This window comes from Brassica oleracea, chromosome C5 (genome assembly GCF_000695525.1).
Source record: "Brassica oleracea var. oleracea cultivar TO1000 chromosome C5, BOL, whole genome shotgun sequence".
NCBI lineage: Eukaryota > Viridiplantae > Streptophyta > Magnoliopsida > Brassicales > Brassicaceae > Brassica > Brassica oleracea.
The window spans coordinates 42,530,546-42,546,367 of NC_027752.1; the positions used below are offsets into that span (position 1 = coordinate 42,530,546).

General features: G+C 39.5%; 4 protein-coding genes across 4 annotated transcripts; 1 reads left to right on the forward strand and 3 right to left on the reverse strand.

Moving 5' to 3' along the window:
* Positions 1-55: 55 nt before the first annotated feature.
* Positions 56-1,840, reverse strand: LOC106293322 (ferritin-2, chloroplastic). Its single transcript, XM_013728987.1, has 8 exons — positions 1,504-1,840; positions 1,285-1,368; positions 1,132-1,192; positions 965-1,052; positions 792-853; positions 608-673; positions 455-518; positions 56-333 (listed from the first exon to the last, which is right to left on the reverse strand). The coding sequence occupies exons 1-8, from the start codon at positions 1,785-1,787 to the stop codon at positions 275-277; spliced, it is 768 nt and encodes a 255-aa protein (XP_013584441.1). The 5' UTR covers positions 1,788-1,840; the 3' UTR covers positions 56-274.
* A 1,193-nt stretch (positions 1,841-3,033) lies between these two features.
* On the forward strand, positions 3,034-5,003 carry LOC106296044 (protein trichome birefringence-like 32). The gene is made up of 5 exons (XM_013732090.1): positions 3,034-3,503; positions 3,586-3,757; positions 3,967-4,166; positions 4,260-4,418; positions 4,497-5,003. Exons 1-5 carry the CDS (start codon positions 3,049-3,051, stop codon positions 4,837-4,839), a joined length of 1,329 nt encoding a protein of 442 aa, XP_013587544.1. The 5' UTR covers positions 3,034-3,048; the 3' UTR covers positions 4,840-5,003.
* Positions 5,004-5,027: 24 nt separating this feature from the next.
* On the reverse strand, positions 5,028-6,532 carry LOC106296045 (dehydration-responsive element-binding protein 2B). Its single transcript, XM_013732091.1, has 2 exons — positions 6,390-6,532; positions 5,028-6,058 (listed from the first exon to the last, which is right to left on the reverse strand). Exon 2 carries the CDS (start codon positions 6,015-6,017, stop codon positions 5,082-5,084), a length of 936 nt encoding a protein of 311 aa, XP_013587545.1. The 5' UTR covers positions 6,018-6,058; positions 6,390-6,532; the 3' UTR covers positions 5,028-5,081.
* Positions 6,533-7,248: 716 nt separating this feature from the next.
* On the reverse strand, positions 7,249-10,959 carry LOC106293433. The gene is made up of 5 exons (XM_013729109.1): positions 10,742-10,959; positions 10,119-10,288; positions 8,969-10,041; positions 7,619-7,696; positions 7,249-7,520 (listed from the first exon to the last, which is right to left on the reverse strand). Exons 2-5 carry the CDS (start codon positions 10,276-10,278, stop codon positions 7,467-7,469), a joined length of 1,365 nt encoding a protein of 454 aa, XP_013584563.1. The 5' UTR covers positions 10,279-10,288; positions 10,742-10,959; the 3' UTR covers positions 7,249-7,466.
* Positions 10,960-15,822: the final 4,863 nt, after the last annotated feature.

Here is a 15,822-nt window from a genome sequence, read left to right on the forward strand (position 1 = left end):
CGACAGTCACATTAAAGCAGTGGAGTTTTACATTTAATCTCAAACTACTACTACGGACTTGCATTTATTCTCAGACAACTACTTACATTTAACAACACTCACGTTTTTTTAAACAAAACATAGAAAAGAAAGAAAGAAAGAAAGAAAGAAAGAAAAACTACTAGTATTATCCATAAAGACCTCGTTATAAAAAGATAGAACAGTGCCGTATAGCACAAGGAAAACATTATCACCAAATCAGAACACATCAAGAGCTGCATGGAACTCTCCTTCCTTAACCCGCATGCAGAAGCACTTGCTCATCCAGAAGCATTTGGTCAAAATGCCACACCCCTGCACCAATTATTTAATCACTGACTCACCCAAGAAGAAAGTGCAATTGCAATTTTTTTAAAGATGGTTTTGTCAAAAAAAATTTTAAAGATGGATCTTGGAGGGGCTTTAAGGGACTTACCATGACCCTTTCCAATTCTTCTTAGCTGGGCAACGTACTCTGAGATTTTCTTGATAGCTTCGACCTGTTTTTTACGTTTTATGAGACGATCACGTACGTACTTTCGAAGTAACGATGAATGTACAGACTCGTGTTTTTTTTAAAAAAATCTACCTGCTCTCCTAGAAACTCAGATTCGACAAAATCAACCAGCTGAACATCGTTGTTTTTCACACCCACCTGTAGGATCAGACACAAGAGAGGTTAATTCACATTCTTTTCTTTTCTTTTGTCTCAAGGCTATAACAGATAGTACTTAATAACCATACAATTGATGGAAAAATGAAAAAAAACTTACACTTTGCAACTTGAGAAGCTTTTCATTTGTAAGTTTCTCCAGAGATAGTGCAAGCTCCATAGCTAATTAATTAAAAAAAAGTCAGAATCAACAAGTACATAGATGTATATACACACAAGGCTTACTAAGATGTTTATTACTTAAAGATTATCAAAACTACAGCTACAACTTACCATATAATGCATCACCTTTCTCCTCGTGATCAAACTCAGAGAATGGCATCAGAATAGACTGCAGCTTCACTCTCCCACCACGCTTGTTCTGAACACCAAATCCATCAAACACTACAAACACCTATAAAGGGCCATATAGTTAAACTGATAAATTTTGAAAATTATACCTGGTACTCCATAAACTTCTCAGCGTGACCCCGTTCTTCAATAGACGAATCTTTGAAGAAACTATCAGAGAAACCAACAACAACAGAAAGGTGATCATCCCATAGAAATTAACCCAAAATTCAAATATAGTTCTTAAGATTAAAGAAACTCACTTAGCGAAACCTTTCAAGCCAACATTATCTCGGTCAAAGTAGGCATACAAGGCATGATAGATGTAGGAGACATTGTACTCCACACTATGTCCATAAATAAGATATTTTAAGATTCAGACACTCATCATCACGTACTAACCCAAACACACCATGATAAGAGATCATTCTTAAGAGTTTGATAAATATTAATTTAGACAAAAACTGAACAAGGGAAGTTACTTGATCTGTTCGTTAACCGCAGATTCAGACTCGTCCGAGAACTTGTGGCGTGCGAGGGAAGCCAGAGGTGTGGTGGGAACAAGCAGATCCATGTCTTTCTTCACTTCCTCAAAAGGCTCGAACACAACTCCGGTTAACGACTTTGTGCTCGTTCCTTTCGCCGCCCGAACAGACAACCTTGATCCACGGCACGCGGTGGAAGGAAACAGAACGTTCGACGGTGGAAAGAGATCTCCGACACCGGAGTTCAAGATAGAAAACGCGGGAGAAGCCTTAAGCAACATGGTTTCTTAACTATAAGATCTAGACAGAGATGAACGAAAGATGGAAAGATATATGTAAAACGTCGGAGCTACCAAAACGGTACTGAGAGAGGGGTTTTAAGAGATGGCGATGCCGTAGGGAGGGGGTGACGTGAGTTTATGTTAGTATGACACGTGGAAAGAGAAGACTTGGCTTGTGGCAGACGCGTGGTGTCTCTAAATTAGGCTTGTGCCTGCATTATGGCTTCGTGTAAATTATCTAACGTATAAGAATATGATAAGAAAACCCCGTGACACAGAGGTTTGAAAAAATGTCGATTGATGATCACAATTTATACAATGTTTATCGTTTCACAGTTTCAGGTTTTGGCGTCAAACAACCTACCACAAACCCTTTAACGAGAGACCTTCTAATTCCACAGGAAGGTTAGGACTTAGGAGAATCATCCAGCTTTCTCCTTAAACCACCTAGCTGACTCCTTTTACGTTCAATCATATCACAGGCAAGTCATATAAATGAAACTGAGACTGAAGTTGATTAAACCAAATGACAAACCTGAAACCTCCACTTATCAAAAAAAAAAAAAAAAAAATGCAAACCTTCCCTATATAGTTCATGAATATTCAATTATGTTCATTTATCTATATTTTATTTTATTTTGGTAAAATTATCTATATATACATTCAAGGTAAACATGTTAAATTTTAGAAATGCCCTTTTCTTCATCCCACTTGAATATTCCATTATGTTCATTTATCTATATTTTATTTTATTTTGGTAAAATTATCTATATATACATTCAAGGTAAACATGTTAAATTTTAGAAATGCCCTTTTCTTCATCCCACTTGACTAGTAGTATGTCTCAGATGCAGAGATGCTATCATTCACTATAGTCACACACTCACACAATTCAGATCGGCAGATTAACATAAGAATCATGAAAATGTCCAGATTCAAAAAAGTTCCCCATTATAATACTCCTATAAACTTTTTGTTTGTAGTTCGAATTAAATATAAACACAGTAGTCGTGACAACTCATGGTAAACCACATGGGTTTGGTTTAAGATCGTGCAAATGGCACACTTGATTAAAAAAAAAACTGATTAAACAGAAAAGCTAGCTGAAAAAACATGAATATAAAGTATAACTCCAGATTTCATCTTTAACGAAACAAAAACTTTTCATTTCAAAAAGTTACCCAAAAAGAAGAAAAACTTTTCATTGCAAAATTAATACAAAAATACAATTAAAAAGCGAAGAAGAAGACATAATGAAAAGATGAAAAACAAAAACATTATTAGAAAGAAAGAAATAATGGGAACATCGCCGTCGTTACTGTCACCGTCTTCTTCGTCTCTCCGTAAGAAACGCCGTCTCACTCACTTCTTCTACACCGTCCTCGCTTTCATCCTCCTCGCCGCCTTCATCTACTGCCACGATTTCCTCTACTTCTCTCGTCGTTCCCTTCACTCCCCGACGACTACGACGATCCTCCACCAAGCGAACGACCCTCCTCCTCCTCCTCCTCCACCTCCGGCTTTTGCGGTGGGGAAGACGCCGGAGGGATGCGACGTGTACAGAGGCGATTGGGTCAAAGACAAGTCAACGCGGCCGTTATACAAAGAATCGGAGTGTCCGTACATCCAGCCGCAGCTCACGTGCCGCGCGCATGGCCGTCTCGATAGAGACTACGATTCGTGGAGATGGCAGCCTGACTCCTGCTCGCTCCCCTCGTTAGTTTCCAAATTTTAGATTCAATTTATAGTGATCGATCTTCAGATCCGGTTTTGCTCTGTTGTTGTTTGATTGCGTTAGGTTCGATGCGAAGATGATGCTCGAGAGTCTAAGAGGGAAGAAGATGATGTTCGTCGGAGACTCCTTGAACAGAGGGATGTACGTCTCTCTCGTCTGCCTTCTCCATTCTCAGATCCCGGATCGTTCCAAATCCATGGATACCTTTGGTTCCCTCACCGTCTTCTCTCTCAAGGTATCTCGTTGAAAGCCATTGAAGAAACAAACGCTCTTGCTAAGACCATCTCGGACTCTATAATTTAAGCCAAAATAGAGTAACTTTGTTATCGACTAATACCATTTGAACAAAAGTTACGCTATAATAGAGTTACTCTATTTCAATCTAAATTATTGATGAAAAAATAGATTCTTATTCGAGATCGGTTCCTTTTTTTTTTAATGTAGGATTACAATGCAACGATTGAGTTCTATTGGGCACCGTTTCTTCTCGAATCGAATTCAGATAACGCTACCGTTCATAGAGTCTCGGATCGGATCGTGAGGAAGGGCTCTATCAACATTCACGGTAGGCACTGGCGTGGCGCTGACGTGGTTGTGTTCAACACTTACTTGTGGTGGAGGACTGGTTTCAAGATGAAGATCTTGTATGTACTGTACTAAATACAAATCAATGAAGTTTATTAATTTTTCGAATACTACTAGTGATTTTGATTGTTTATTGGATTTGTTATTTGAAGGGAAGGTTCGTTCAAGGATGAGAAGAAGAGGATCGTTGAGATGGAGAGCGAGGATGCTTACCGTATGGCGCTCAAGACTATGGTTAAATGGGTGAAGAAGAATATGGATCCGTTGAAGACGAGAGTCTTCTTCGCTACCATGTCCCCTACTCATTACAAGTCAGTAACACTTATCTAGAAACTATGAGTTAGCTTAGTTTAAGTTGCAAGAACATCTTTTTGATCCTCTATGATCAGGAGCGAGGACTGGGGAGGGGAGCGAGGGCAAAACTGTTACAACCAAACGACACCGATCCAAGACATGGACCATTGGCCATCGGACTGCAGCAAAACGTTGATGAAAGTGATCGGAGAGGAGCTAGACGGGAGAAAGGACTTTCCGGTGACGGTGCTGAACATTACGCAGCTCTCAGGGTATAGGAAAGACGCGCACACGTCGATATACAAGAAGCAGTGGAGCCCGTTGACGAAAGAGCAGCTAGCTAATCCGGTTAGCTACTCGGATTGTATACACTGGTGCTTGCCTGGTCTTCAAGATACTTGGAATGAGCTTCTCTTTGCTAAGTTATTTTATCCTTGATTCTTTTTTCTTTTCTTAAGATTTGTGATTTTTTGTATACAATCCGAGTAGCCAGTAATTCTGTTAACCCCAAATAATCTAGTCGCTAGTTTTATAAAGCTTCAAGCTTCTAGCTACTTCTTGAACATTGATATTTTTCATTGTGAAATCAAATAACTAACACCCATTTCTTGCTGCTACTATATGATCAAATACGCAACTTCTACTGCAAGTCTTGTAGACTATTCATCCCCTCAAGGCTCTCAAGGATCCAGAGAACTCAAGTTAAAGAACTCATGATTATCTTGTGGCTCCATCTGAAGAGGATGTGAATCATAACCACCAGTGTGTACCTGGCTTTGGTTTTGGCAGGGATCATTGCCGGTTAACAGGCCTACATCAATATCACGAAGGAGTTCATCAAGATCAAAAGAATCATCCGGATCCCAAAAACCCTGCTCGTTTTGCATATCACTAGGCCAACCATAATCCGCAACAGTAAGCATATCTAACTCCTGCTGCGGCTGTATCACTTCTTCCTCCTCCTTTGGTTTCTCTAATCCATTTGATAGTCTGCTCCAATACTCCTCATCAAACTCATTCAGCCTTGTATAGGCATGTCCATGTTCATCCCCACCACATACTTCCTTGACATCTTTAATCTCACTAACTGGTCTAGTTTTACAATCAACATCCTCTTGCTTCACATCAAGAACAGCCTTATCCTCATCCCTACACACCTCACTCTGACTTGACGTACTTGTAAACTCAGAGCCAAGACACTGCTGAGGAAAGTTAAGCCTAGCCAAGGGACCGTACATAGCCATAGCAGCTTCATCATAAGCAGAAGCAGCTTCTTCCGCGGTAGGGAAAGTGCCGAGCCAAAGCCTGCTTACTTTATTAGGCTCACGGATCTCTGCAACCCATTTACCCCAAACCCTTTGCCTAACTCCTCTGAAGCTAGAGTGGGAGTTCTCTGGTCCACCTTTGCCTTTCATACAGCCTTTCTTAGACCCTTTGGCAGGAGCTTTCCGTTTCGGTTTCTCTCCTTGTTTTGTAGAGGAAGCGTTAACAGAGTCGTTGTACTCTTTCCACTTTTTTAGTCTATCGGCTACTGTTGTACCGTCTGCTCTAGCCCTTGATTTCCTCTTCCTTGATATTGTTATTGTGTGGGTTCCTGTTTGGTCATAAACAGCCATCTCTTCTTCTCCTTCTTCTTCTTAGAAGCGAATCAAATAATCTACAAGAAACCAAAAAAAAAAAGCTTAGGGCTCAGAAAACTCTCTCAAGGATTCTAGAAAACAGGAGAACGAGTTATAATATATTAAAGACACGGAAACTAAACTACTTAGCCACCAAGTATGTTTTTTCCTTGGCCACCAAGTATGTTTTTTCCTTGGCCACCAAGTTTGTTTTGTCTTTTATTTATAGAAAAAAAAGGAGGAAAAGTCGAAACTGAATTTCCAATTTTCTTTTTTTACACCTAATCGTGGTGATCAAGCTAGTTAAAAGAAAGCGAGTAACATAATAGACATAAACCCTAGAAGACTGAATCGAAAATTTCGACGTACTTATTGGGATTGATAACTTCAAAGTTCGAGTCGAATCTCTTCTTCAATGGTCAACACCCGCTTTTCCTTTTCGGTGATGTTGTTCGCGTGTGACGATCGATTTGTACTTACTTTGTATTATCTTCTTCGCGTTCGTTCTACTCTTTTTCTCTTTCAGATTTAAAGTTCTATTCGACAACGGGGTCGAGGGTATTTATAGACCTTCTCTGGATAATGCGAGACTAGTCAATATGTCTCATATGTCGACACGTGTCGTAATCCTCACCACAAAACACGCTCTCCATACGGGTAAGCAATTGAATCCTTAGCATAGTGGATAACCCTCCCTCCCCCCAGGCCCACACACACAGACACACAGACACAAGAGACATATTTAATTCAATTAGTTTTTGACAATGATATTATAGTATTTGGTTTTGATCACAAAATTTTATGTGAATTGAATATTGATCATATCGTGTGTGCTGCACTTTTTTTTAGGAAAACGCTTTCTACGCATATAATAGCATTAGAATGTAAAGATATCAATCAGCCGTAATCTGGTCAAAGTTGCAGCTCTGCATGTCCGTCACGTGTCTCTCTTTAATTTTGTTGTCACGGCCAGGAACTCTGACAAGCATCCACGTAATTGCCTGCGTACTTATAAAAAGCTTGTTGGACTTTTAGCCATAAACGGCTCCATATATATGAATCTATATCAATCTATTATCGACTCAGTAATGGAACCGGTCGATTTGGTTAAACCAGCTCCCAGCTATTAGAAAAGGTTTAAGTCGAACTATTACAGCCGTTAAGTCGCGCCGTTTAAGAAGCCCTGACTCGAACATTTTGCTCCCTAATTATAGCTTTTCGAAGAACATTACTTGAAAGTTGAAACTGAAAGCACACCAAGTCAAAAGGATACAATACACAACAAGAGATATTCAATGACAAGCTTCGAACACACGAAAACATTATTCAAACTTCTTTTTTCCTTCAGTTTTATCAGAAAGAGGAGGAAGGTAGGTAGGTAGAGTGAATTGCAAACTCCATGAATTTTGTTCTCTGCTCGTTGTTACCACTTGCTTGCTTAGTTGCTTAAGAACTTCCATATAGCCCTTTCAGTCGAAGTATCTCTTTTCTTGACTCAAGCTGCAAGAAAAACACACACAAAAAGACTAGTATTTGAAGCTCCTGAAACAAAAGAAAGTGACAATTTACAAGTTTTACAAAGTTGTATTTTTTTTTACCTGATCCATCTGCAACGAGATCATATACTCAGCTTGTTTCATCTGAGTTTGCTTCATCTCTTTCACTTCCGCCCATATCTAAAAAGAAATATAGTTCATAAATATTTTCAATAGTGAGAGCCGGTCTTCAGCGTAGGCTAGTAAATCATCAGTGTATAAGTCTTCAATTTGTTAAAAAAAAAAAACTATATAAACTTTTACTAAATTGTTTATAAGTAGGGATGTTAACTACAGGGTCAGGGCTCAACCCTCTTTTGTTTATTATAAACCCAGCCCTATATTAACCCAGCCCTATTTTAACCCTATTATAATCAAGGGTTAGGGCTGATACCAGGGTTAACTCATTTAATTGAAAAAAATATTTCATTTATTTTTGTTCTTAAATTTTAAAGATAAAACTAGAAAAATTAAGATATGATATGATTCTTTCCGCCAATTTGTTGAGCATCAAATCAAAAGTTTTCCTCCCAAAATCGCAAAATCGAGTTTTTGCTCCACAACTAAGAATAAAGTTTTTCCGTCAAAAAACAAAAATTGTGTTTTTTCCGCCAAAACCTAATTTGAGTTTTTCCACCAAAACCACAAAATCAAGTTTTCCCGTCGAAACCGCAAAATCGAGTTTTCCCGCAAAAACCGTAAAATCGAGTTTTCCTGTCAAAACCGGCAAATCGAGTTTTTCCACCAAAACTGTAAAATCGCGTTTTCCCGCCAAAACAGCAAAATCAACTTTTCCGCCGAAACCGCAAAATCTAGTTTTCCCCCTCAAAACCGTAAAATCGAGTTTTCCCGCCAAAACCGCAAAATCGAGTTTTCCCGCCAAAACGAGTTCTCCCGCCGAAACCGGCAAATCGAGTTTTCCCGCCGAAACCGCAAAATTGAGTTTTTCCGCCAAAACCGCAAAATCGAGTTTTTCCGCCGAAACCGCAAAATCGATTTTGATTTTTTGGCGGAAAAACTCGATTTTGAAGTTTTGACGAAAAACTCGATTTTGCGTTTTTAGAGGGAAAACTCGATTTTGTTGTTTTAGTTGAAAACTCGATTTTGCGGTTTCGACGGAAAATTTCGTTGTTTAGTTTTAGGCGAGAAAACTCGACTCTAAGTTTCTTTTGGTAAAAAACATTATTAAATATTGTATAATAGTTGTGTGAATCAAAATAAAAGGGTTAGAATTTAAACCCTGGTCCTATTAGGGCCAACCCTGTTTAAACCCTATTTAAAAAATGAGGGTTAGGGTTACAAATGGGTTTGCAGGGTTAGGGGTAACCCTGTTAGGTTGAACCCATATTAAGATCCCTATTTATAAGCCTCCAAATTTTATGAAATAACCTTAAGCAAGAGTCAACTAATTACCTCACTCAAGACATCCATACAAAGCTTCTCTTTCTCCTCTCCATTGTCTTCAAATGCGTCCCCTGACATGGCGGTAACGTACGAGGACCCACACGATGATTTATCTATATTATTCTCTTCCTCATATTCCCAAGACACCCTCTCATCTTCCCAATCATTTTGCATCATTGAAGAAGAAGAAGCAAATCCTGTGTTGTTACCCTTGTCAAAACTCTTGTAACCATCCTTATCCCTAGTATCCTCCAAAATCATGTTGAGTCCTTTCAGATGGGCATGAAAATTTGATGCAGCATCCCAGTCAATCTCTGAATATGCACCCTCGGCAGAAGTTCCCGTGCTAGGTCCTATTATATTCTTAGCCTTAGCAGAAGTCCCATTTTGCGGTGGTTGGAAACTTTGTTGTTCGCAAGTGTTGACTATGACATCTTGGCGTGAGGACAAAACTCCTTTACTTGCTTGTGATGGAGCTTCACGTCTAGCTGAAGATTCACTGTTCGCATTTCTGAGAACCGATGAGTAAGTTGGACCAGATTGTGACACATGTTTTTGAGCTACTTCACATTCTTTAGTTTTTCCATCTTTTGAGTCTTGTTTAAAAAGACTGCTCCACTTATCAACACGTGGCGCTCCTCCTGAGTCACCTATCTCCACAAGAGAAGAAGCCGGAATAGCGTTTCTGGATGATGATGATGGTGATGCAACAACATGTTTGGATGTTGATGGTGGTGCCCTTACATATGGTGATGGTTTAAACAAACGTAGCAGCTTGTTTGTCTGAACTCGGTCAAGTTCAAACCAAAAGATCTTCTCATCCTTGTAATTATCAGCAATTACTGGTCCAAACGTTTCTTCAGACAACGGCTCACACTTCACTCGGACACGTACCTTTACCTGAGCAGGGTACGGACTTGGATCTGTACCATTATGAGACCAAGCTTTGGGATCAATGTTCAGCTTTCCTTCACTCGCGGCTTCAAAGACGCCGTGAAGTGTTCTATCACTGTAGTTGAACAAGAACAGCGTCAGACCAGGTTCAATGTTCTTGATGTAAGCCATGTGAGGGCCTGGTAAGCCTGATCACAAAACAAAAATTAATTATCAAAACATGGTCGTTACAAAAGATTAAAGATTTTGCTAAAGAGAAACTAACCAAACAAGTTCTTAGCGTGACACTCTTTGATAGTGCTGAACTTGCATCCAAATATAACACCGCAGAGATCTCCTTTCTGAAGCTTCCTTACAGACATAGTTCCATATAGATTTTGGACATCCTCTTGCTTATAGGTCTCTGTCTTCCTCCCTGCACCCATTGCTTCTCACCTGAAACAGAGAGAAAATCAAAAGTGTTTTAGCTTAAAGAAAAAAGTCTTTTCTGAATGGTTTAACACAAGTATGATGTTACCATGAACATGGTCACGTATCCCGGATTAAGTTTAATTTTCTTTAAATAATTAGTTCAAAATCTTGAATTTCTTTAAAAGTATTTAGCTTAAATTCCATCAAAAAGAATTAGGATAATTATTTTGATTTATTTAAATAAAATCAAACTTTTCACATCTATTTACAATTATAGACATTATCATGAAAAAGTCTCTGAACTAATTCAAATTTTATGATAAGGTTTCCAATTCAAAATATTTTCTAGATCCGCCATTGATCTACTACTAACTTAAGCAAAGATCAAAGGATCTCATACACACATAAGACGAGAAACACTCAGTAAACAAACAAATCGAAAGTTCATGGAAGATCTGATAGATCACGACTCCTTACCTAAACCGAACGATCCTAAGAGAGAAGAGAAGAGAAGAAAGCAGATCCAGAATCGTCAGAGACAACACTTCCTGCAGATTTCAGCTCAGAAATGCATGAAGATCAGGAAAAAAAATTCAAGAGAGAGATTGAATGTTAAAGCTAACTAAAGCTTTAGGGTTCTTTCAATGTTGTCTGAGAAAGTTGAAGAGGACTTTGAAAAAGGAAGATAGTAGAGTGAAACAGAGTAACGCTGCTAATTTTCCTAGACAAGCAAAACTGGCGCGAAATAGAAATCTTTACGAGACGATAATACCCTTTTGTGTTTTGGGATCTGATGCTAAAATGGAAAGTTTATAGGGGAGTTTCGGTAATATCGTTCAGCGAATCAAGACGTTGCAGTTGCAGGGGCATCATGTTAGACCATCATCAAAGGAGAGTGTTGAATTTATTAAGAGTTTAATACACTGTAGTGTGGGGTGTTTTTTTCCTTAGAGAATATATGTAAATTCAAACGAGTTGAATACATTGAAGTAGTTGAAAATGTAAACAAACACTGTCATATTTTGATAGAGTTCATGTGTTTCATTTTTATTGGTTTTCCAAATTTGTAAACATAAACCCATGAACACAGCTAACAGCATACACATTGCAAAAGTATCACATGAACACAACTAACATCATAACAAACAAAACCCACAACATAACTTATAGGATATAGGTTACAGAGATCCTAGAAACTCTTACCTGAGAGAGAGAGAGAGCCTGATAGAGAGGTTGCCGGAGAGAGAGAGAGCGCCTGACAGAGAGAGCGAGAGAGCCGGAGAGAAAGCGCGCCTGAGAGAGAGAGAGAGTCGTAAAGAGAGACTGAGAGAGAGAGGTCGCCGGAGCCTGAGAGAGAGAGAGCCTGAGAGAGAGAGAAAGCGCCTGAGAGAGAGAGAGCCAGAGAGAGAGAGAGCGCCTGAGAGAGAGAGAGACTGAGAGAGAGAGAGCACCTGAGATAGAGAGAGAGAGCGCCTGAGAGAGAGAGAGCCGGAGAGAGAGAGAGAGAGAGAGCCGGAGAGAGAGAGCCCCTGAGAGAGAGAGAGATCCGGAGAGAGAGACTGAGAAAGAGAGAGCCGGAGAGGGAGAGAGAGAGAAAGAGCGCCTGAGAGAGATAGCTTGAGAGAGAGTTCACCGGAGAGAGAGGTCACCGGAGAGAGAGATCGGAGAGGTCGCCATGAGGAGATCGGAGAGTTCGCCGGAGAGAGGTCGGGGGAGAAGAAGATTGGCCGCAAGAGAGAGTTACGTGAGAGATGAGAGTGAGGCACAAAAGTTTTAGGATTATGTGTAGCAGGGTCATTTTTGTCATTAACCATTTTTGACTGAATCAGCTGCAGCTGGATGCATGGTGAAGACTCAGCCAGGTTTTTTTTTAAAGTTCAGCTGAGTTTTCGAAACTCCCCCAGCTGATCCATCTGGATGTACCGATAATTCACACTAAACGAACACCAAAATTCACCTTTACCCAGATGGATCAGTTGACTGACCAAACGAACATGGCCTATATGTAAATTCAAACGAGTTGAATACATTGAAGTAGTTGAAAATGTAAACAAACACTGTCATATTTTGATAGAGTTCATGTGTTTCATTTTTATTGGTTTTCCAAATTTGATGAGGGTCTTCACGCGTTGGTGTTACTTATATATTATGTCGCTAACACTTAAAATAGTAGTATAAATATTGTTTATATACAATACTAATTAGAAAAGTATAGTAATTTACGTGACATATTCAGTGGAATAATGAAATCATAATTTTTTCATTCCTCTAGCAATCAAGAAAAGAGGTCAACTGTGGCATAGAACATCTGCCGTCAATGTGTCCTCCGTGAGGCCACCAAAAATTCCTCTCTTCATGCGCACCAAGGTCACACACACAGACTTCATTAAATATTTATAATCATGGAGTGGATTGCTATTAACCAAGACTAGAAGAAAGAGACCCATCAGCCACGACCAGATCCAGCCGCGGCCACGACCAAGAGGAGAGAGAGTCGGTCGGTTTAGACCGACTTAGGATTAGGATGTTTTCCTTTTCTTGTTATCTTTAGTTTTCATATTTCCTTTTGGATTAGGTTTTGTACTCTTTCCATTTTTCTCTTCCTTGTAACCCTTATATAAAGAGAACTTATTATTCAGAAATAAACACACAGTTTCTCCATTCTTTTACACTACGTTATCAGCACGATAGCCTCCAAAACCCTGAGACCAAAATCGAAACCTAAAAGCTTAAAACCGGCGACTCTAAAACCCTAAGAACGTTCTTCGTTTGTTCTAAACTCAGACGATCCATCTAAACCCCTAGACGTCCTCTGTCCGTTCGGATTCGACGTCTCCAGCTCATGCTCCAACTCAGACGAAACCCGATTAGCACACGGCCCGCGTCCAAGAGACCTTGCACCCGAGACAAGCCGACAGCTCGCGACCATCCCGGTTCCGCGACCCGATAGGAGCCTGCAAGCGTCCGATCTTCCCGTCTTGAAGCTCCGTCCGTTCTCGCCCTTTTCTTTGGTGGTCCGGTTCTAAACCTCTACAAAGCAAAGGTATAACTAGATCTGAGAACCTAGAAAGATCAAAACCCAAATCCATTATTATGGAAACTTTGTTCTTGATGAAACCCTAGAAATTACATAATTAAAATATACAAATCTTATAACTAGTAACCAGAATCGATTCCATTAGAACATAATTGATTGATTATTCGTTTCTGATCTGAATTTAAGAAACCCTAATTTTGGAATCGAAAACCCTAAACCTAAAGCTTGAATTGGATTTTTATTTGTTCTTGCTTGATTGATTGATTTGAGAAATCTGAGGTTTAGGATTGTTAAATTGATTAAAGTAATCTATCTAGAACTTAAATCCTAAAGGCCTTGAAACCTTGATCTTAAAATCGACTTCTACTAGTGTTTAATCAAAACCCTAGAATTAGATAAGGTTGCTTGCATTGACATATGAATCTGAATATGGATTGCATTCATACTGTTTTAAAAGGATCGACCAGCATATAGTTTATAAAAAGTTGAAACCGTTTGCATTAGTATAACTACATGACCGTGTGGCTTGATGATTGATTAGCACCATGGTCAATTAGATTGCTTGATTTTCATAAATGCGTAAGACAGGTTTGTGGCCGAGCTTGGTAATTACCCTGCGGCCACATGATCACATTATGAACCTAAATTGTGAATGATAATGTGATTCAGATGTCGAAAATCTCAAACAGAGACTATGCAACCCTTAATCTCTCCGGAGATAACTACTTGCAGTGAGCGCTAAATACAAAGATCAGTCTAAGGTCAAAGGGACTTGGTGATACAATCATCAAGGGTAACAATGAGACCGGTAAGAATCGGTACAGGGCTATAAGTATTATATGCCATCATCTCATTGAAGGTCTAAAAGATCAGTACATTACGATGGAAATCCTCTAGAGCTTTGGGATGCTTTACAACATAGATATGATCACCAGAAAATGGTGTTACTCCCAAAGGCTAGAAATGACTGGAAGAATCTAAGATTCATGGATTATAAGTCAGTGGATGAGTACAATTCAGTCTTATTTAAGACGGTCTCAATGCTGAGATTTTGTGGTGAAGTTGTAACCGAAGATGAGTTACTTGAGAAAACATTCTCTACATTTCATTCATCAAACATAATACTGCAGCAGCAGTACCAAATGAAAGGCTTCGCCACATACACTGATCTGATCTCGTGCCTGCTACTGGCCGAGGCAAACAATGAGCTCCTGATGAAGAACAGTGAAGCTAGACCTGTTGGAACAGCAGCATTACCAGAGGCCAATGAGGTTGAAAAGAAAGATCCCAACGAGTGCAATTATATCCAGAATGATAAGAGATCACACGGCAAAGACCGAGGTGGATACAGAAACCGTGATCGTGACAATTACTCGAACAGCCGAGACAAATACTTGGCCGGCCGGAAAGGAAACCACAATAACCGAGGTCGTGGTTCCAGCTATGGCCGTGGCCGAGGCAGTTATGGGCCGAGGTCGAGGCGGTATATCCAAACCGTCTTACTCGACCAAATCCGTTTGTCACAGATGTGGGATGGACAACCATTGGGCCAAGAATTGTAGAACCCCTAAGCACTTGTGTGAGCTCTACCAAGAAAGTCTTAAGAATAAGAACCCGAAGGCTCACATGGTTCACGATTCCAGATATGAGGCTGATGATGATTCCGACATTGCTAAAGATGACCAAATGGATTTTGAGACTTCTGATTGTCTCAAAGACTAAAATTTTTGATACGACTTGTTTTATTACTTTATGATTGCTTTATGATTGCTTTGGTGTTTTTAATTTTATTGTTGGTGTTCTGAAACTTTAATAAAGAAAGTTTTAAAGTTTTATAAAGTCTCTAAGATTAGAAATCCTATTACTTATAGAAATGAAAGATGATATGAGCATACTCGTGTTGGATAGTGGCACAAGTCACACAATACTTAGAGACAAAAGATATTTCGTAAATCTCACGATGCAAAGTGCAAACGTACACACCATTGCAGGTGTAGCCGGTCTGATTGAAGGTCACAGCCAGACATATGTACTGATGCCTAATGGCACTCATCTAGAGATCAAAAATGCCTTGTATTCCCCAAGCTCTAAAAGAAGCTTATTGAGTTTCAAAGACATAAGGTTAAATGGTTTCCATCTTGAAATCATCTTGAAACATGGGAAGAAGGAAATGAAGAATTCCTTAATATAATTTCGTTCACCAAAGGCAACATAAAGATCCTAGAAACCATACCTGCAATGACTACTGGTCTATACTATGCCAAGGCCAGATACGCAGACTCACAGTTTGATGAGTCCACATATTTGACCTTAGGGGGAGATAACGGCCAGTTGAGCAATGAAATAGAATGGTCTCGACCATCAATATCTTGGCAAGATCCTCGGACTAAAGAATGTGATATGGAAGTCCAAAAGATTATACATCTTCAAAACCTAGCTAATCAACTGCCAAATTCATTTGCTGACCCAAATAGAGTGACAAAGTCATACATACCGGCTTGTAATGCACCAATAAGAATAG

Excerpts from the sequence above, each read along its gene's own strand:
- LOC106293322 (XM_013728987.1), bottom strand. The coding sequence starts at position 1,787 with ATGTTGCTTAAGGCTTCTCCCGCGTTTTCTATCTTGAACTCCGGTGTC. Across the intron at positions 1,193-1,284 it reads GGCTTGAAAGGTTTCGCTAA|TTTCTTCAAAGATTCGTCTA; the intron begins GTGAGTTTCTTT and ends TTTCTCTGATAG. Across the intron at positions 334-454 it reads AAGAATTGGAAAGGGTCATG|GGGTGTGGCATTTTGACCAA; the intron begins GTAAGTCCCTTA and ends TAATTGGTGCAG.
- LOC106296044 (XM_013732090.1), top strand. The coding sequence starts at position 3,049 with ATGAAAAACAAAAACATTATTAGAAAGAAAGAAATAATGGGAACATCG. Across the intron at positions 3,504-3,585 it reads GACTCCTGCTCGCTCCCCTC|GTTCGATGCGAAGATGATGC; the intron begins GTTAGTTTCCAA and ends TGATTGCGTTAG. Across the intron at positions 3,758-3,966 it reads TCACCGTCTTCTCTCTCAAG|GATTACAATGCAACGATTGA; the intron begins GTATCTCGTTGA and ends TTTTTAATGTAG.
- LOC106296045 (XM_013732091.1), bottom strand. The coding sequence starts at position 6,017 with ATGGCTGTTTATGACCAAACAGGAACCCACACAATAACAATATCAAGG.
- LOC106293433 (XM_013729109.1), bottom strand. The coding sequence starts at position 10,278 with ATGGGTGCAGGGAGGAAGACAGAGACCTATAAGCAAGAGGATGTCCAA. Across the intron at positions 10,042-10,118 it reads TCACGCTAAGAACTTGTTTG|GCTTACCAGGCCCTCACATG; the intron begins GTTAGTTTCTCT and ends TTTTGTGATCAG. Across the intron at positions 7,697-8,968 it reads GTATGGATGTCTTGAGTGAG|ATATGGGCGGAAGTGAAAGA; the intron begins GTAATTAGTTGA and ends ATTTCTTTTTAG.